General features: G+C 36.1%; 1 protein-coding gene across 1 annotated transcript in view; it reads right to left on the reverse strand.

Annotated features, from left to right (window-relative positions):
- Positions 1-9,316, reverse strand: part of LOC105555483 (meiosis-specific kinetochore protein-like) — a gene marked incomplete at its 5' end in the record, with an annotated part of 42,996 nt that extends 33,680 nt beyond the window's left edge. Inside the window, 2 exons of the mRNA XM_012002451.1 lie at positions 5,617-5,736; positions 9,236-9,316. Of these exons, the coding sequence (XP_011857841.1) occupies positions 5,617-5,736; positions 9,236-9,316 (201 nt within the window). The remainder of the gene's footprint in view (positions 1-5,616; positions 5,737-9,235) is intronic.
- Positions 9,317-19,507: the final 10,191 nt, after the last annotated feature.

Consider the following 19,507-nt stretch of genomic DNA (forward strand, 5'->3'; position numbering starts at 1 on the left):
AAGAAAACTATGTATAAACAAAATTAAAATATCAATAAAAAGAGAAAACCTCAAAAGAAGCAAAAAAAAAAAAAAAAAAAAAAAACCCCAAAAAACCTAGAGCTTAAAAATACAATAACTGAAAGGAAAAATTCACTAGAAAGATCCAAGGGCATATTTAATTAGGCAGAAGAATCTACAAACTTGAAAACAGGACAACAAATTCATTCAGGCTGAAGAAAATAAGTTTAAAAATTGAAGAAAAATGAACAGAGTATAAGGGACCTGTGGGACACCATCAAGCAGACCTACATGTATATTGTGAAAGTCCCAGAAGGAAAAGAATGAGAAAAGGGGGAAGAAAGAATATTGGAAGAAATAATGAGTGAAATTTTCCAAATTTGATAAAAGACATAAACATCTAAGAAGCTCAACAAACTCCAAGTAAGATGAACTGAAAGACATCCACTTATTATAATCAAACTTTAGAAAGAAAGACAAAGAAAGACTCCTGAAAGCAGCAAGAGAAGTGACCTGTCGCATACAAGGGATCTTTATAAGATAATCAACAGATTTCTCATCAGAAATGTTGGCTACCAGAAGGCAGTGGGCTGACAGATTCAAAGTGATAAAAGAAAAATATCTGTGAACCAAATATCCTACATCCAGTAAAACGGTCCTTCAAAAATGAGGGAGAAATTAAGACATTCCCAGATAAACAAAGCTGAGGGAAGTAGTTACCACTAGATTTGCCCTGCAAGAAATGCTTAAGGGAGTCCTATAACGTGAAATGAAAGGACACTAGACAGTACCTTGAAGCTGTATGAAGAAATGAAGATCTAAATAAAGGCAAATAGAAGGGGCAATTATAAAAGCTATTATTATTACAACAACAATTTATAACTCTACTTCTTGTTTTCTATATCATTTAAGAGACTAATAAATTTTAAAAATAATTATTGGCATAAAAGCTAGTATTATTGTAACATTGATTTGTAACTCACATTTTTATTTTCATAATTTAAAAGACTAAAGTGTTTAAAAGTATTATTGGCTGGGCATGGTCACTGACACCTGTAATCTCAGCTGCAGGCAGACTGCTTAAGCCCAGGAGTTGGAGGCCAGCCTGACAAACATGACAAAACCCTGTCTCTACAAAAAAATACAAAAATTAGCTGGACATGGTGGTGCATGCCTGTAGTCCCACCTACTCAGGAAGCCAAACTGGGAGGATTGCTTGAGCCTGGGAGGTGGAGGTTGCAGTGAATCCTGATCGTGCCACTGCACTCCGGCCTGGGTAATAGAGTGAGTTTCCATCTCAAAAAAAATATTAATTTATGTTTTAACGGACATGATGTATAAAAATGTTAACATCATCATCTGAAAGGGGTGGGGGCAGAGATGTAAAGGGGCAAAGTTTTTGTATGTCATTGAAGTCAACCATAAATTCTAATTAGAGTATCATAACTCTAGACTGCTAAATACATTCAAATTAGAGTACCATAACTTTAGACTGCTAAAGGTAATCCCTCTGGTAACAACAAAGAAAATAGCTATAGAATATACACAAAAAGAAATAAGAAATAAATTCAAATATTTCACTACAAAAAAATCAATTAACCACAAAAGAAGACAGTAATGTAGAAAGTGAAGGACAAAAAAATATAAAGGCATATAGGAAACAATGAGCAAAATGACAAAAATAAGTTTGTCCTTATCAGTAAGTATTTTAAATAAATGAATTAAATTCTCCTATAGAAAAATTGGGATTGGCAAAATAGATAAAAAGCATATGCTATATGTTGTTTATAAGAGACTCACTTTAGATTCAAAGATATAAATAAATTGAAAGTGAAAGAATAGGAAAAGCTACTCCATGTAAATAGTAAAAAAAAGAGAGCAGGGGCAGCTATCATAATATCAGATAAAGTTTCAATCAAAAGGTTATAAGAGACAAAGATGAACATTATATATTAATAAAAGACTCAAGATAACAAAAACATATAACAATTATAAGCATTTATACACTGAATGACAGACCATCAAAATATATGAAGTAAAAACTGACAGAACTGAAGGGAAAAATAGACAGTTCTACAATAATAGTTGAAGACTTTAATACCTCCCTCTCAATAATTGATAGAATAACCAGAAAGAAGAGAATAAGAAAATAGAGGACTTAATACAATAAATCAATTACATGTAACATATATACAGAACAATCTTTCAAATAACAGCATATATATACTTCTCAAGTGCACATGGGATATTTTACAGGATAGACCATATATCAGGCCATAAATTAAGTCTCAATATATTTTAAAAGATAGATATCATACAAAGTATTTTGTCTGACCAAAATATAATGAAGTCATAAAAAAACAGAGTTTGTAAAACTGAAAAATTCAACAAACTGTGAAAATTAAACAACATGCTCTTAAACACCAATGGGCCAAAGTAGAAATCACAAGGGAAATTAGAAAATACTTAGAGACAAATGAAAACAAAAACACAACATATCCAAACTTATGGAATTTAGCCAAAGCAGTGCTAAGAGGGAAATTTATGGCTATAAATGCTTAAATTGAAAAACAAGAAATATCTGAAATCAACAACCTAACTTTACAACTTAAGGAACTAGAAAAGAAGAACAATCTAAACCCAAACTAAACCTTCTGCTAAACCTAGCAGAAGGATGGAAATAATAAAGATTAGAGCAGACATAAACAAAATAGAGAATAGAAAAAAACATAAAGAAAATCAATCAAACCAAAAATTGGTTCTTTGAAAACAGCAACAAAACTGACAAACCTTTAATGAAAAAATACTAATAAAAAGGGAAAGAAGACTTAAATTACTAAAGTTGGAAATGAAAGTGGTGACATTACTACCAATTCTACCAAAAAAAGAATTACAAAGAGAGTATTATGAACAATTGCATAGCAACAAATTTCATAACCTAGATGAAATAAACAAATACCTATAAACACAAAGCATCTCAATACTAAATCACGCAGAAATAGAAAACTGGAATATACCTATAGAACTAGTAGGGAGACTGAATCACTAATGAAAAAACTCCCAACAAGGAAAAGCCCCGATTCTGTTGGCTTCCCTAGTGAATTCTACCAAACATTTAAAGAACTAATACCAATACTTCTCTAACTTTCCAAGAAGAGAAAGGAATGATTCATAACTCATTCTTTGAGACAAACATTACCCAAAGTCAAACAAAGTGTCTTTTCTGGACACTACAAGAAAAGAAAACTACAGGCCAATATCCATTATGAACATTGAAGCAAAAATCCTCAACAAATTACTAGTAAACCAAATTCAGCAGCATATTAAAAGGATGATAGCCCACAACTAAATGGGTTTTATTCCTGGAATGCAAGGATGGTTCAACATACAAAAATCAATCAATGTTTCTGCTTAATTTGGCAAGACTTAAATCAATCACTGTCATATATCACATATAGTAGAATGAAAGGAAAAAACATGTGATCTTCTACATTGATGCCAAAAAAGCATTTGACAAAATTCAGTACCATTTTGTGATAAAAAACAATAAACTAGGAATTGAAGGAAACTACTTCAACAAAATAAAAGTCATTGATATGGTTTGGATTTGTGTCCCTGCCCAAATCTCATGTTAAATTGTAATCCCCAGTGTTGGAGGTGGGCCCTTGTGGGAGGTGACTGGATCAAGGGAGTGGTACTTCATGGGGTTGGTCCTCAATTGTTTAGCACCATGCCCTTTTTGCTGTTCTAGTGAGAGAGTTATTGTGAGATCTTGTTTAAAAGTGTATGGCACCTCCTCATTTTCTCTCTTCCTCCTGCTCTGGCCATGTAAGATGCCTTGCTCCCCTTTTGCCTTTCACCATAATTAGAAGCTTTTTGAGGCCTCTCCAGAAGCAGGTGCCAGAATCATGCTTCCTATACAGCTTGAGGAGCCATAAGCAACCTCTTTTCTTTATATAAAGAAACCTCTTTTCTTTATAAATTACCCAGTCTCAGGTATTTCTTTATAGCAATGTGAAAATGAACTAATACGGCCATATATGAAAATTCACAGTAAACATCACATTCAATGGTGAAAGACAGAAAGCTTTTCCTCCAAGATGAAGAAAAAGGCAAGGATGTCTGCATTTTCAACATACTACTGATAGTTCTAGCCAGAGCAATTATGCAAGGAAAAGAAATAAAAGGCATCCAAATTGTAAAGCAAGAAGTAAAATTATCTCTGTTCACAGATAACATGGTATCATTGTGAAAAACCCTGAAGATTGAATTAAAAATTATTAGAATAAATAAATTCAGCAAATTAACAGGACACTAGTCAACACACAAAAATCAGGTGAACTTCTACACACTAACAATAAGCAATTAGAAAAGAAATTACAATTCAATTCATAATAGCATCCAAAAGAATATTTAGGAATTAACCAAATAAGTTAAAGACCTACACAATGAAAACTACAAAACATTGGTGAAATAAATTAAAGAAAACATAAATAAATGAAAACACATCCCATGTTTATGGATTGGAAGATGTAATACTGTTAAGATGCCATTACTACCTAGGGTGATCTACAGATTCCATTCAATCTCTATCAAAAGCCCAATGATGTGTTTTGCAGAAACAGAAAAACCCATTTTAAAATTCACATGGAATCTCAAGGGATCCTGAATAGTAAAAGCAATAATTTAAAAGAAGAACAAAGTTGGAGGACTCACACTTCTTGATTTCAAAATGTACAAAGCTACAGTAATCAAAGCCATGTGGTACTAACATAAAGATAGACATATAGATCAATGGAATAGACAACCCAGGGATAAACCCTCAAATATATGCTTAAATCATTTTTGGCAAGGGGGCCAGACCATTCAATGGGGGAATGGATGGTCTCTTCAACAAATGATGCTGAGAAAACTGGATATCTACATTGAAAAGAATGAAGCTGGACCCTTACCTAATACCATACACAAAAATTAACTCAAAATGGATCAATGACCTAAATGCAAGACCTAAAACAAAAAAAAAACATTTGAAGAAAATACAGGGCAATAGCCTGAGCACCATAACAAAACCTTGTCTCTACAAAAAATACAAAAAATTAGCTGGACATCGTGGTGTACACCTGCAGTCCTAGCTACTCGAGAGGCTGAGGTGGGAGAATCACCTAAACCCTAGAAGTCAAGCCTATAGTGAGTCTGTGAGCCTTGATTGCACCCTGGCACTCCAGCATGGAGGACAGAGTGAGACTCTGTCAAAGAAAGAAAGAAAAGAAGAAAGAAAGGGAAGGAAGGGAAGGAAGAAAGAAAAAAGGAAAGGAAAGGAAAGGAAAGGCAAAAAGCTTCAGACATTTGATTTGGCTATGATTTCTTGCACAGGACACCAAAGGAATAGGCAACAAAAGAAAAAATAGACAAATTGTACTTCATAAAAAATATAAAATTTTGTGCATCAAAGACCCTAACCAAAGTGTAAAAAGGCAACCCGCAGAATAGGAGAAAATATTTGCAAATTATGTTTCTGATATGTTAAGAGATTTCTTAAAGCACCTCATATACAAAGTATCTAATGTAACAGTAATTATTTCCTTTAGTAATTGAAGGAAAAATGGAAAATACTACCTCATTTGAAGAATTTTCCTGCAAACTTGACACAGGAACAATTTCATTTGAATTAACATAATTGCTGACATTTGGAAATAGTTCTTCAAAAGATGCTTTTTGCACTGAGGACAAATCAATCTATAAAAGAACACATTATTCTTTTGTAGGAGTTAAACATTGCAAAAGCAATGATTTTTAAGTAATTAAAGAAAAGTTGAAAAATACCATCTCATTGGAAGCATTTTCCTGTAAACTTGACACAGGAACAATTTCATCTGAATACATGTAATTACTGACATTTGGAAATAACTCTTCAAAAGATGCATGTTTAGAGACAAATCAATCTGTAAAATGGGTTATAACATTCTTTGACTTTAAAGTTATTTTTTAATTAGGAATTTTTGTTTGCTATGATACATTTTTTCTATTCAGTCATCCAAACATTTATCAAATGCCTACTAAATGAAATTTATGTACTCAGCAACCATACCTCCTATAATAACTTCCCCTGCCCTTCCTTTAAATGTAAACTTCCCAGCATTATTCTCTTATCTTCATGCCTACCATTTGAACACCAGAGATTTTTAAATCACTGTCTCTAACATAGAACTGTGTCCTAACTGCCATATCCATTTTTCTATCAGGTTACTGAAATCACCACATATTTCTGTACCAAATTAAAAATTTCCAAAAAGATGACTGATTGATTTAGAGATGATTTAAGGTGTGCAGGATGCACATAGTTTATACACAAAAAAACAATACTATGCCATTTTATATTAGGAACTTTAGCATCCACATATTTTGGTATCTTTGAGAAGTCCTGGAACCAATTCCCCATGGATACTGAGGGATGACTGTATATAGTTAAGACAACTGAAAACACGTTTAACAAAAACTTGTCAACAAATGTTCATAACAGTATTATTCATAATAGATAATAAATGGAAATAAATGCCCATAAACTGAATTGATAAACAAAATATGGTATATCTATATAATGGAATATAATTCAGTTGATATGGTTTGGCTGTGTCTCCACCCAAATGTCATCTTGAATTGTAATCCCCATAATCCCCACAGGTCGAGTGAGGGACCCGGTGGGAGGTGATTGAATCATGAGGGTGGTTTTCCCCATACTGTTCTGATGATAGTGAGTTCTCCCGAGATCTGATGGTTTTATAAGGTAGTTTTCCCTGCTCTTCCATGCTCTCTCTCACCTGTTGCCACGTGCCTCTTCCCCTTCCACCATGATTGTAAGTTTCCTGAGGCCTCCCCAGCCATGCAGAACTGTGAGCCAATTAAACCTCTTTTCTTTATAAATTACCCAGTCTTGGGTATGTCTTTATAGCAGTGTGGAAACAGACTAATACATTGGTCATAAAAAAGGAATGCAGTACCGATACCTGCTATAATATGGATGAATTTTTAAAACATTATGCTAAGTGAAAGAAGCCAGGCACAAAACGCCACGTTATATGATCTCATTTATATGAAATACTCAGAAAGAGCAAACCTACAGAGACAGAAACTAAATCAGTAGTTTCTTGGGACTGGAGGGTGGGATGGGGGTATGAGGACTGACTATAAATGAATGGGGTGATGAAAATGTTCTTAAATAGGATTGTGATGATAGTTGCACAATTTGTAAGTACACTAAAAACCACTGAATTATACACTTTAGTAAACTGAGTTTTATAAAATGTAAATTGTACCTCAATTTTAAAAATATGTTGATACTTGTAAAATAGTCACTAAATTAGTTTTGCCATGAAAAAATCATTTTGATACATTTGTTATTCATCAATACATTTTAACTCCAAATATCAACCAAGAATGAATAAAAAATGAGACACTCATTTTCTGGAAAAAGTATTGATTTTGGGGCCACTGGAAAGACTGTTAGCAGAGTATTAACAAAACCGTTTCTTCCATCATGAGCATCTCTTGGTTAAATCTGTAACTCCTTTTCCCTAGGAACCTGATAAGTGTAAGAATGTCAGCTGTGTTACTAGGCAATGTTGCTTATGGTAAAAATAATGTCTGATTGGAAAATTGTATCTCTAGGAAAAACTATAAATGCACTATAAATAAATAAATACTGCCCTACATAAAATACTTTGGGTTTCCCTGAGTGCAGGGACATTGTAATTACACATGGCCTTTGTGGAGACCATGGATGTTATGCCTAAGTGTTGTTACAAAAAATACTGGATTTCATCTCCTTGTGCCTGAGCAGTCCCCACACTGCCATGTAAGCTGCTGCATGGACCTCTGTGAGGATTGCTCACACTGAAGAGGAACATTGGATGTTTGACTGAAGACTTGATAAGATTGGATTTGATAATGATTTCTTGGATATGACACCAAAAGAACAGATGAGAAAAGAAAAATAAATTTTACTATGACAAAATAAAAAACATTTGTGCATCAAAGGATGCTATCAACAGAGTGAAAAGGCAACCCATGGAAGGGGGCAAATTATTTGTAAATCATATGTTGGGTAATGGGTTAATATCCCAGATATATAAGAAACTCCTACGACTCAGCAATTAAAAATTCAAAAATAAACAAAGGACTTGAATATATATTTTCCCAAAGAAGATATATGAATAGCTAATTAACACATTAAAAGATGCTCAATGTCATCCTTATTAGGGAAATACAAATCGAAACCACAATGAGATATCACCTCACATCCATAACAACGACTATTACAAAAAAGAAAATAACAAGCACTGGTAAGGAAGTAGATAAACTGGAGCCCTTGTGCATTTTGCTAGTGGGAATGTAAAATGGTACAGCTACTATGGAAAACAGTGTGGTGGTTCCTCAAAAAGTTAAAAATAGAATTACCATATGCTCTAGCAATTCCATTTCTAGATACATACTCAAAAGAATTGAAAGCAGAGACTCAAACATATATTTGTACACCCATGTTCATAGCAGCGTTATTCGCAATTGTCAAAAGGCAGAAGCAACCCTATTGTCCATCAACAGATGAATGGATAAACAAAATGTTTCATATTCATACAATGGAGTATCAGTTCATCCTTAAAAATAAAATTCTGATGCATGCTGTAATATAGATGAATCTGAAGATGCCATGCTAAGTGACATAAACTAGTCACAAAGGACAAATACTGTATGGTTCCACTTATATGAGGTAACTAGAGTAGTCAAATTAATAGAAACACAAAGTAAAATGGTGGTTTCCAGGGGCTAGGGTAGGGAGGAGCAGGAAGTTACTGTTTAATGCATATGGAATTTCAGTTTTGCAAGATGAAAAAAGTTCTAGAGATGAATAGTGGTGATGGTTGCATAATGATGTGAATGAATATACTTCAACTGTACACTTAAAAATGGTTAAACTTATAAATTTTATGTTATATACATTTCACCACAATTTTTAAAACTGAAGGGAAAAAAGTAAGAATCCTGGTTGTTGCTGCAGTACTCTAGTTTTTCCTTCTCTTAGCACTATATAGAGTACTTCCATTGAAAGTGTGCTTAAGCAACAGGAAAACACAGATATTATTCTCCATAGGCAATATTCCCCTGATATAAGAAAAATAGAAGAATGGGGAGAGGAGGAGCCAGAAAACAGATACTACAAGTGTCAAATGCTAATACTTACCACAAAACCAGCTGTCTCTGAAGATGGAGTACTTGTTAAAAGGCCTCTGTTTTTCTTACCAGGAGTACTGGAATTTGCTTTCTATAAATGTTTTTATAAAATAGGGATTGAACAGCAGAAAGAAATAAAATATTTTAGTATAGTAAAACTACAATTTAAAGTTAGTTGACTAGATCATAATATACGATACTAAGAAAATCCTTAATCTGTTCATTAAATTTTAAACCACGTCACAGGAAACTAAAGAATTTTCTCACTTGAGCTAGATCAAACAACGTCCAAGAAAACTCTATATGGCATAGCAACTATATGAGAATACCTTTGTTGAAAGGAATACTTTGGTTGAAATTACTATTAATTTAGAAAGAAAAGCTAATTAGAGTGTTGAGTTAGGAAATGGTGCTTCAGTTATCTTTGTTAACTGCTAAGAAAGGTATTTTACTTTCAGCATTTAATTCTTAGTATATTATTGTACTTTTTGTGGAAAGAGATTATAAGTTATTTCTGAAGCTGTGAAAATATATGTAGCAAGGATAATTGGTTTAAATATAACTTTAAATGTATATAGATACTTTCATTTATGGAACATCAAAGTTAAAGAAATTATAAAGTAGGATGTAGGCTCATTTTTTACTTCTTGAAGATACAAAGAGGCAGACAGACAGGTAGACAAAGCAAGAAAGAGTGAAAGACGGAGTCAGGAAACAGACAAGATACAAGACCTAAAGAAAGTAACAGAAATCGAGGAAGGGACGGCCAAAAGAGAGAGATGAAGGAAGAGAGAAGAGGGGAATGGAGAGGAGATGAAGGAAGAGGTAGAGAAGAGGAGAGGAGGTAGGAGAGGAAGAATGAAAAGCAAAAGACAGAGAAGGAGAGAAAAAGAGGAAGACAAAGAGAAGGAGAGAGGAAAAAAGAGAAAGAGAAGACAGAGACAACACAGATTGTGAACAGAGATTGAGAGAGAGAGAGAGAGAGAGAGAGAAAGTAAGAGAGACCAAGGAAAAGAGACAGAGCTTAAGACTGAGAGAGAGAGAACATCTAGGATAGCAAAAGCAAAGAAATGGGTAGAAAGGTAGAGTAGAAAGTAAGAGTGATAGACAATCAAACAGAGACAGGCAGCTTTATTTCCAGAAATCAGTTGCCTTTTCAGCCTTTAGACTCCATGAAGCAACCATGTCCCTTCTGGCTTAAAAGCTCTTAAACTGATTGTTGGTACAAGACATAATCTGGAATAGTTTATTAGGAAAATTTTTGTCAGAAATGTTTATGGGCATATTTACAATAAACTGAACACATCAGCCTCTAACTTACTAGTTATATTTAATTTTCTCATTTGAACAATGAAGGTTATTGTATATCTAGGGACTGTGATGCAAGGGTTACAAATAATATATGTAAAGAGAATCTATGGTGTCTGGAGAGTAGGAGCTACTCAATGATAACTATTATCATCATCATTGTGGCAGTCCTGAAGGTCCTCTGCTCAGGTTTCTTCAAAGAACCAGCTGTTCCAGTGCAAGGAGTGTAGTTAGCTGATAGCCCCCAACTACAACATCTTTAGAATATGCTTCAGCTTTCATGCTGAGGCCACCATCTTTTTAAGCAGCCCCCAGCCAATATCTGGGCATAATAGCCCAACACAAGACTTTCGTAATAGACAATCTTTGCTCCAGAACTCCCCATTGTTGAGAGCTTCTGTCAGATCTGCATTGAAGACTGAGGCTATCCTTGCATAATCCTGCTTCTTCCCTGCCTTCCTTTCTTAGTCATTACCCCCTGATGTTTGAACTCTTTATACTGTCTGAATATCTGCTTCCCAGGGGTCTCATTTGATGTAATTGTCAACTATCAGTCCAATTTTAAAACATCAGCTTGTATGTAGCTATAAGTATATAGCTTCCCTACATTTTTCCTAGATTTGTTTATATATATATATATATGTATGTATATATTTCTAAATATTCCCAATCAGTACATATTTATAGTCTTTTCAAAAAATATTAGTTAATATAAGACTAGTTCTTATCAATGCAGGTTTTGGGGACTGAGTCAGAACTAAATGGTTCTACCTGCATTGCTTTCAAAAGCAGACCTATAGTGGGAAGATGGAATCTTGACTTTTAGATAATGAGAGTTTAACTGAAAATGTGTATCTCTATGTTCAGAATCTTTTCCAGGCTGAAACAAATTCATAATCAAGAAATACATTTTATAGTGCTATAAAAACATTTCCAGCGCTTCTCACAAGTCCTATTATTTCAACTTGAAAAAAGATTTAAACTTAAATTATTTTCTGGAAAAAAATAACATGTCATACATTTAAGTTAAAAAATCTGCTGAAAGACAAAATAGTTTGAAATACAGGTGGAGCAGGATGGACAGTGATGCCCATCCTCCAAGGCTCACCATACTCTTCTAGGTGGCTTTAGCCTTTGGGTAACTGTAGGACCTGGACAGAGTAGGGCAGTCTCGTCCATGGGGATGTGCCCAGTTTGATCTGAGTGTCCTCATCTGCCAGCCTCTCCTGGGGCCCCAGCCTGGCGTGCCCACTTGCTCACTTGCCCACAGCCTCACATGCCCAACCAGGGTGCTTCCTTGGGGCCCTTCTCATAGCTCCTTCACCAGCAGACCATGCCTCACCATCAGAGAGCTCCCACTGACCAGCCACCATGGATGCGCATCTGCCTACCTACAGCCTCCACTCCCCTATAGCCTTCCCCACCTCACTTTGCCGTCATGTACTCGCCCAAGGTCCTCTCCACTGCTTTGCTGGCCCGCAAGCATGGGTGACCATACTTCCTCTCTCCCACTGGCATATGTGTGTACATGTACCCTGCCTCTTCACCACTGCTGCCGTGAGCACACCCTGCCACCACTAATGTGCGGCACTCTGCCCTGCCAATGTGGCCTGCATGAGGGTGTGTACAGAATCCAGTGCCTCACTCCCACCAGCAACTGGCCACCCTGCCCCACCACCACACCAGGATCCACACTCAAGCTAGCATAGATCCTGCTATGCTATGCCACTGCCTGAGGAAAGGCACTGGCCAGCACTCCCCATCAGAATGCTGTGGCCAGCAGAGCAGGAACACCGGGCCCCTCCAGTGCAGCCAGTTCCTAAGCTCCTGAGACTAGAGAATAAAGCTGGGGGCTTGGTACCAGCACCCTTAAGAGTTAGAGCAGGAAAACTAGGAATACTAAGCTGCCGCTTTGGCCCTCTAAAATCTTCCGGAAACAAACTTAACAGACACATAGACCAATGGAATAGAATAGAGAGCCCAGAAATAAAGCTTGCACACCTACAACCATCTGATCTTCGACAAAGTTGACAAAAACAAGCAATGGGGAAAGGACTGTTTTATTCAATAAATGGTGCTGGGACAACTGGCCCGCCATATTCAGAAGACTGAAACTGAACTCCTTCCTTATACCATATACAAAAATCAAGATGGACTAAACACTTAAATGTAAGACCTACAACTATGAAAACTCTAGGAGAAAACCAACAAAATACCATTCTGAACATGGACCCTGGCAAAGATTTCATGACTAAGATGCCAAAAGCAATTGCAACAAAAACAAAAATTGACAAATGGGACCTAATTAAACAAAAGAGCTTCTGCACAGCAAATGAAACTATCAAGAGAGTAAATAGACAACCTACAAAATGGGAGAAAATATTTGCAAACTCTGCATCCAACAAAGGTCTAATATCCAGGATCTATAAGGAACTTGACGCCATTAAAAAGTGGGCAAAGGCATAAACAGACATTATCAAAAGAAGATATACGCATGGCCAACAAGTGTATGAAAAAATGCTCATCACTAATCATTAGATAAATGCAAATCAAAACCACAATGAAATACCATCTCACACCAGTCAGAATGACTTATTAAAAAGTCAAAAACTAATAGATGCTGGCAACATTGTGGAGAAAAGGGGAATGCTTATCCACTGCTGGTGGGAATGTAAATTAGTTCAGCCACTGTGGAAAGCAATTTGGTGATTTCTCAAAGAACTCAACACAGAAGTACCATTTGACTCAGCAATCCCATTATTGGGTATATACTCAAAGGAATATAAATCATTCTACCATAAAGATACCTGCAAACGTATGTTCACTGCAGCACTATGCACGTAGCAAAGACATGGAATCAATCTAAATGCCCATCAGTGGTAGACTGGATAAAGAAAATGTGGTAAATATACACCATGGAATACTATGCAGGTGTAAGGAAGGAGTCCAGTTTCAGTATGCTTAAGTCTTTAATCCATTTTGAGTTGATTTTGGTAGATAGTGATGATGCAGTGTGAATATGTGTTCCCATCCAAATCTCATGTTGAATTGCAATCCCCAATGATGGAGGTGGGGCCTGGTGGGAGGTTATTGGATAATGGGGATAGATTTCTCTGGAATGGCTTAGAACCATCCCCTTAGTGCTGTTCTCTTGATAGACTGAGTTCTTACAAGATATGGTTGTTTAAAAGTATAGCACCTCCCCCACCCTCTCTCTCGTTCCTGCTTTTGCCATATGAAGCGCCTGTTCCTGCTTTGCCTTCCACCATGAGTAAAAGCTCCCTGAGGCCTCCCCAGAAGCAGATGCTGCCAGGCTTCCTGTACAGCCTGCAGAACTGTGAGTCAATTAAATCTCTTTTCTTATAAATTACCCAGTCTTAGGTTTGTTTTTTTTTTTTTTATCACAACACAAGAACAGCCTAATAAAGGGGAGAAATAGGGGTCTAGTTTCATTCTTCTGCATGGGGATATCCAGTTTTCTGAGCATCGTTTACTGGAGAGACTGTCCTTTCCCCAGTGTATGTTCTTGATGGCTTTGTTGAAGATCAGTTAGCTGTAAATATGTGGATTCATTCCTGGGTTCTCTATTCTTTTCCTTTGTTCTGTGTGTCTATTTTTCTACCAATATCATGTTGTTTGGGTTAGTACAGCCTTGTAATATATTTTGAAGTCAGGTGGTGTAGTGCCTTGAGTTTGTTCCTTTTGCTTAGGACTGCTTTGACTATTCTGGATCTTTTTTGGTTCCATATGAATTTTAGCATTGTGTTTTCTAGTTATGTGAAAAACTACATAGCTATGTAGTTAGAGATTGCATTGAATCTACAGATTGCTTTAGGTAGTATGGTCATTTTTAATGATATGAATTCTTCTGATCGATGAGAATGGGATGTCTTTTCTCTTCTTCAATTTCTTTCATCAGTGTTTTGTAATTTTCCTTGTAGAGATCTTTCACTTCTTGGTTAAATTTATTCCTAGGTTTTTTGTTGTTGTTGTTGTTTTTGTTGGTTTGTTTTGCCACTGTTATAAATGTGATTGCCTTCTTGATTTTTTTTTTCAGATATTTTATTATTGGTGTATAGAAATGCTGACTTTTGCTTGTTTGTATCCTGCAGCTTCACTGAATTTGGCTCAGTTCTAAGAATTTTTTGTTTGTTTGTTTGTTTGTTTTTTGAGAAAGTCTTGCTCTGTTGCTCCGACTGGAGTTCAGTGGTGTGATCTCCGCTCACTGCCACCTCTGCCTCCTGGGTTCAAGCAATTCTCTGCCTCAGCCTCCCAAGCAGCTGGGATTACAGGCACCCGCCACCATGCATGGATAATTTTTTTTTTGTATTTTTAGTAGAGATGGGGTTTCACCACCTTGGCCAGGCTGGCCTTAAATTCCTCACCTCGTGATCCACCCACCTCAGCCTCCCAAAGTGCTGGGATTACAGGCGTGAGCCACCATGCTCAGCCTGTTTGGCTTTTTTTTTTGAGAGAGAATCTTGCTCTGTCACTCAGGCTGGAATGCAGTGGCACAATCTTGGCTCACCGCAACCTCTACCTCCTGGGTTCAAGTGATTCTGGTGCCTCAGCCTCCAGAGTAGCTGGGATTACAGGCATGCGCCACCATGCCCAGCTAATTTTTGTATTTTTTAGCAGACATGGGGCTTTGCCATGTTGGCCAGGCTGGTCTCGAACCCTTGGCCTCAAGCGATTGCCTGCCTCAGCCTCCCAAAGTTCTGGGATTACAGGCATGAGCCATTGTGCCCAGCCCTAAGAGTTTTTTGATGGAGTCTTTTGGTTTTCTAAAAATAAGCATAGGCCAAGTGCAGTGGTTCATGCCTGTAATCCCAGCACTTTGGGAGGCCAAAGCAGGCGGATCATGAAGTCAAGAGATCGAGACCATCCTGGCCAACATGGTGAAACCCTGTTTCTACTAAAAATACAAACATGCTTGTAGTCCCAGCTACTTGGGAGGCTGAGGTAGGAGAACTGCTTAAACCTGGGAGGTGGAGGACGCAGTGAGTCAAGATCGCGCCATTGCACTTCAGCCTGGGCAACAGAGAGAGACTCTGTCTCCAAAAAAAAAAAAAAAAAAAAAAAAAATAATGCAATCCCCAAAGAGGGTCAATTAGAGTTCCTCTTTTCCAATTTGGATGCCTTTTATTCCTTTTTCTTGGCTTACTGCTCTGGCTACAACTTCCAGTACAATGTTTAATGGGCATGGGGAAGGTGGGCATCTTTGTCTTGTTCTTAGAGGAAAGGCTTTTAACTTTTCCCCCTTCAGTCTGATGTTAGCTGTGGGTTTTGTCATATATTGCCTTTATTATTTTAAGGTATGTTCTTTCTATGCCTAGTTTGCTAAGAGTTTTTCTCATGAAGGGATGTTCAATTTTATCAAATGCTTTTTCTGCATCTATAAAAATAATCATAAAGTTTTTGTTCTTGGTTCTGTTGATGCAATGTATCAAATTTATTGATTTGCACAGGTTAAACCATTCTTGCATCCCTGGTATAAAACCCACTTAATCAAAGTGTTTTATCTTCTTGATGTGCTGTTGGATTTAGTTTGCTAGTATTTTGTTGAGGATTTTTGTGTCTATGTTCATCATGCCTGCAGTTTTCTCTGTGCTGTTGTTGTTGTGTTTCTTGTCTAGTTTTAGAATCAGGGTAATGCTAACCTCAAAGAATGAATTAGGGAGGATTCCCTCCTCTTTAACTTTTTTAAATAGTATGAGTAAGATTGGTATTAGTTTTTCTTTATATGTTTGGTAGAATTTGGCAGTGAATCCATCTGATCCTGGCTTTTCTTTATTGGGAGACTTTTTATTATTGATTCAATCTCACTACTTATTACTGGTCTGTTCAGGTTTTCTATTTCTTCCTCATTCAATCTTGGTATGTTGTATGTTTCCAGGAGTCTACCCATTTCTCTAAGTTTTCTAGTTAGTATATAGTTATTCATAAAAGTCTCGGCTGATGTTTTCTAATTCTGTGGTATCAGTAGTAATGTCTCCTTTTTCATTCCTGATTTTGTTTATTGGGGTCTCCTCTCTTCTTTCCTTGGTTAATCTAGCTAGTGATTTATAAATTTTATCTTTTTGAACAACAAACTTTTCATTTCATTGATACTTTGTATTTTTTTAGTCTCTTTCGTTTCTTTCTGCTCTAATCATTATTATTTCCTTCTGCTAATTTTGGGTTTTGTTTGTTCTAGCTTCTCTAATTCCTTAAAGTGCATAATTAAATTCTTTATTGGAAATCATTCTACTTTTTTTCTTACATAACATTAAATTTACATATGCACATACTACTTTTTTGATGTAGGTATTTATTCCTGTAAAGTTCCCTCTAAGCACTGCTTTTATGATATTCCATATGTTTTGGTGTTTTGTGTTTCAATTTTTATTTATTTCAAGAATTTTATTTTTAAGAGACAAGGTCTTACTTTGTCACCCAGGCTAGAGTGCAGTGGCACTATTGTAACTCGCTGCAGTCTCAAACTTTTGGGTTCAAGTGATCCTCCCGCCTCAGACTCCTGAGTAGTTAGGACTACAGTCATGCACCACCATGCCTGGCTAATTTTTAAATTTTTTAGGAGACAACAGGGTTTCAGTATGTTGCCCACGCTGGTCTCAAACTCCTGGCCTCAAGTGATCCTCCCACTACAGCCTCCCAAAGTGCTGGGATTACAAGCATGAGCCACTGTTCCTGTCCTTATTTCAAGAATTTTTAAATTTCCATCTTAATTTCTTCATTGATCCAATGATCATTCAGAGGCATCTTGCTAAGTTTTCAAGTATTGTATAGTTTCCAAACTTCCTTTTGGTATTGATTTCTAATTTTATTCCATTGTGGCCTGAGAAGATACTCGAAATGATCTCAATTTTTTCAAGTTTGTTGAGACTTGTTTTGTGGCCTAACATATGATCTATCCTGGAGAATGTCCCATGTGTAAATGAGAAGAATGTTAATATGTATTCTGCAGTTGTTGGCTAAAAGGTTCTGTTATGTCTGTGAGGTCCATTTGGTCTAAAGTCCAGTTTAAATCCAACATTTATGTGTTGATTTTCTGTCTAGATGATCTGTTGAGTGCTGAGTGAGTAGGGTATTGAAGTCTCCCCCATTACTGTATTGGATTCTCTCTCTCTTTAGATCTAGCAATATTTGCTTTATACATCTGAGTGCAGTACTGTTGGGTGCATATGTATTTAGTATTGTTATACTCTCTTCTAGATTGATCCTTTTATCATTATATAATGACCTTTGTCTTTTTTTTTTTTTTTTTTTCCTGTTTTTGACTTAAAGTCTCTTTTAGCTAAGTACAACTACTCCTGCTTAGTTTTGGTTTCTGCTTACATGGAATATCTTTTTCCATCTGATATAGTTTGGCTCTGTGTCCCTACCCAAATCCCATCTTGTAGCTTCCATAATTCTCACATGTTATGGGAGGGACCCACTGGGAGATAACTGAATCATGGGGGTAGGTCTTTCCCATGCCGTTCTTGTGATAGTGAATACATCTCATGAGATCTGATGGTTTTAAAAATGAAAGTTTGCCTGCACAAGCTCTCTCTGCCTGCCACCATCTATGTAAGATGTGACTTGCTCCTCCTCGCCTTTTGCCATGATTGTGAGGCCTCCCCAGTCATGTGGAACTGTAAATCCATTAAACTTTTTCTTCTTCCTAATCTCAGGTATGTTTTTATCAGCAACGTGAAAATTGATTAATTCACCATTCTTTACTTTGAGTCTCTATTTTTCTTTACAGATAAAGTGCATTTCTTGTAGGCAGCATATAGTTGAATCATGCTTTTTTAATCATTTAGCCAGTCTATATCTTTTAAGTAGAGAATTCAATCCATTTACATTCAGGTTTATTATTGATATGTAATGCTTTCTTCCTGTTACATTCTTAATTGTTTTCTTATTGTTCTGTATACTCTTTGTTCCTTTCTTTTTCTCTTGTTTGTCATTGTGTTTTGGTGGTTTTCTGTAGTGGAATCATTTGAGTCCTTTCTCCTCCTCCTTTGTGTGATTGCTTTACTTCGGAGTTTTATAGTTTCATGTGTTTTCATGATAATAACTATCATCATTTCACTCCCAGTTGTAGGACTCCCTTGAGTTTAGTAGTAATGAATTCTCTTGGCATTTGATTGTCTGGGAAATACTTTATTTCTCCTTCATCGATGAAGAACAATTTTGCTGTATATAGTATCCTTGGCTGGCAGATTTGTTCTTTCAGCACTTTGAATATATCCTATCATTCTTTCCTGGCCTGTAAGGCTTCTGCTGAGAGAGTCTGCTGTTAGTCTAATGGGGTTTCCTTTATAACTAGATACTTTTCTCCTGCTGCTTTTAGAATTCTCTGTCTTTCACTTAGACACTTGGATTACAATATGCCATGGAGAAGACATTTTTATGTTGTATCTGTTTGGGAAATCACTGAGCCTCCTGTATCTGGATGCCTAAATCTCTTGTTAGATTTGGGAATTTTTCATCTATTATTTCATTAAATAGGTTTGCAAACCCTTTCATTTTCTCTTTGCCCTCAGGGATATCAATATTTCAAATATTTGGCCACTTGATAATGTTCCATAGTCACAAAGGCATTGCTCATCCTTGCTAATTTTTTCTTTATTTTTGCCTAACTGGGTTATGTCAAAATAACTGTCTTCAAGTTCTGAGATTCTTTCCTCTGTTTGATTTAGTCTGTTGTTGAATCTTTTGAGTGTATTTTGTATTTCATTCAATGAAACCTTCAGTTCCAGAATTTCTGTTTGGTTCTTTTTTAAATAATATCCATCTCTTCGGTAAATTTCTCATTTGTATCCTGAATTTTTTTTCTGATTTCTTTGTATTGATTTTTGGAATTCTCTTGCATCTCACCAGGCTTCTTTAGTATCAAAATTCAAAATTTGGAATTCTTTTTCCTGGGATTTTGTGATTCTTTTTCTTTTTTTTTCCTTTTTCCTCTTTTTGTTGGTTTGTGTCT

The sequence above is a fragment of the Mandrillus leucophaeus genome, unplaced genomic scaffold (genome assembly GCF_000951045.1).
Source record: "Mandrillus leucophaeus isolate KB7577 unplaced genomic scaffold, Mleu.le_1.0 Scaffold688, whole genome shotgun sequence".
Lineage (NCBI taxonomy): Eukaryota > Metazoa > Chordata > Mammalia > Primates > Cercopithecidae > Mandrillus > Mandrillus leucophaeus.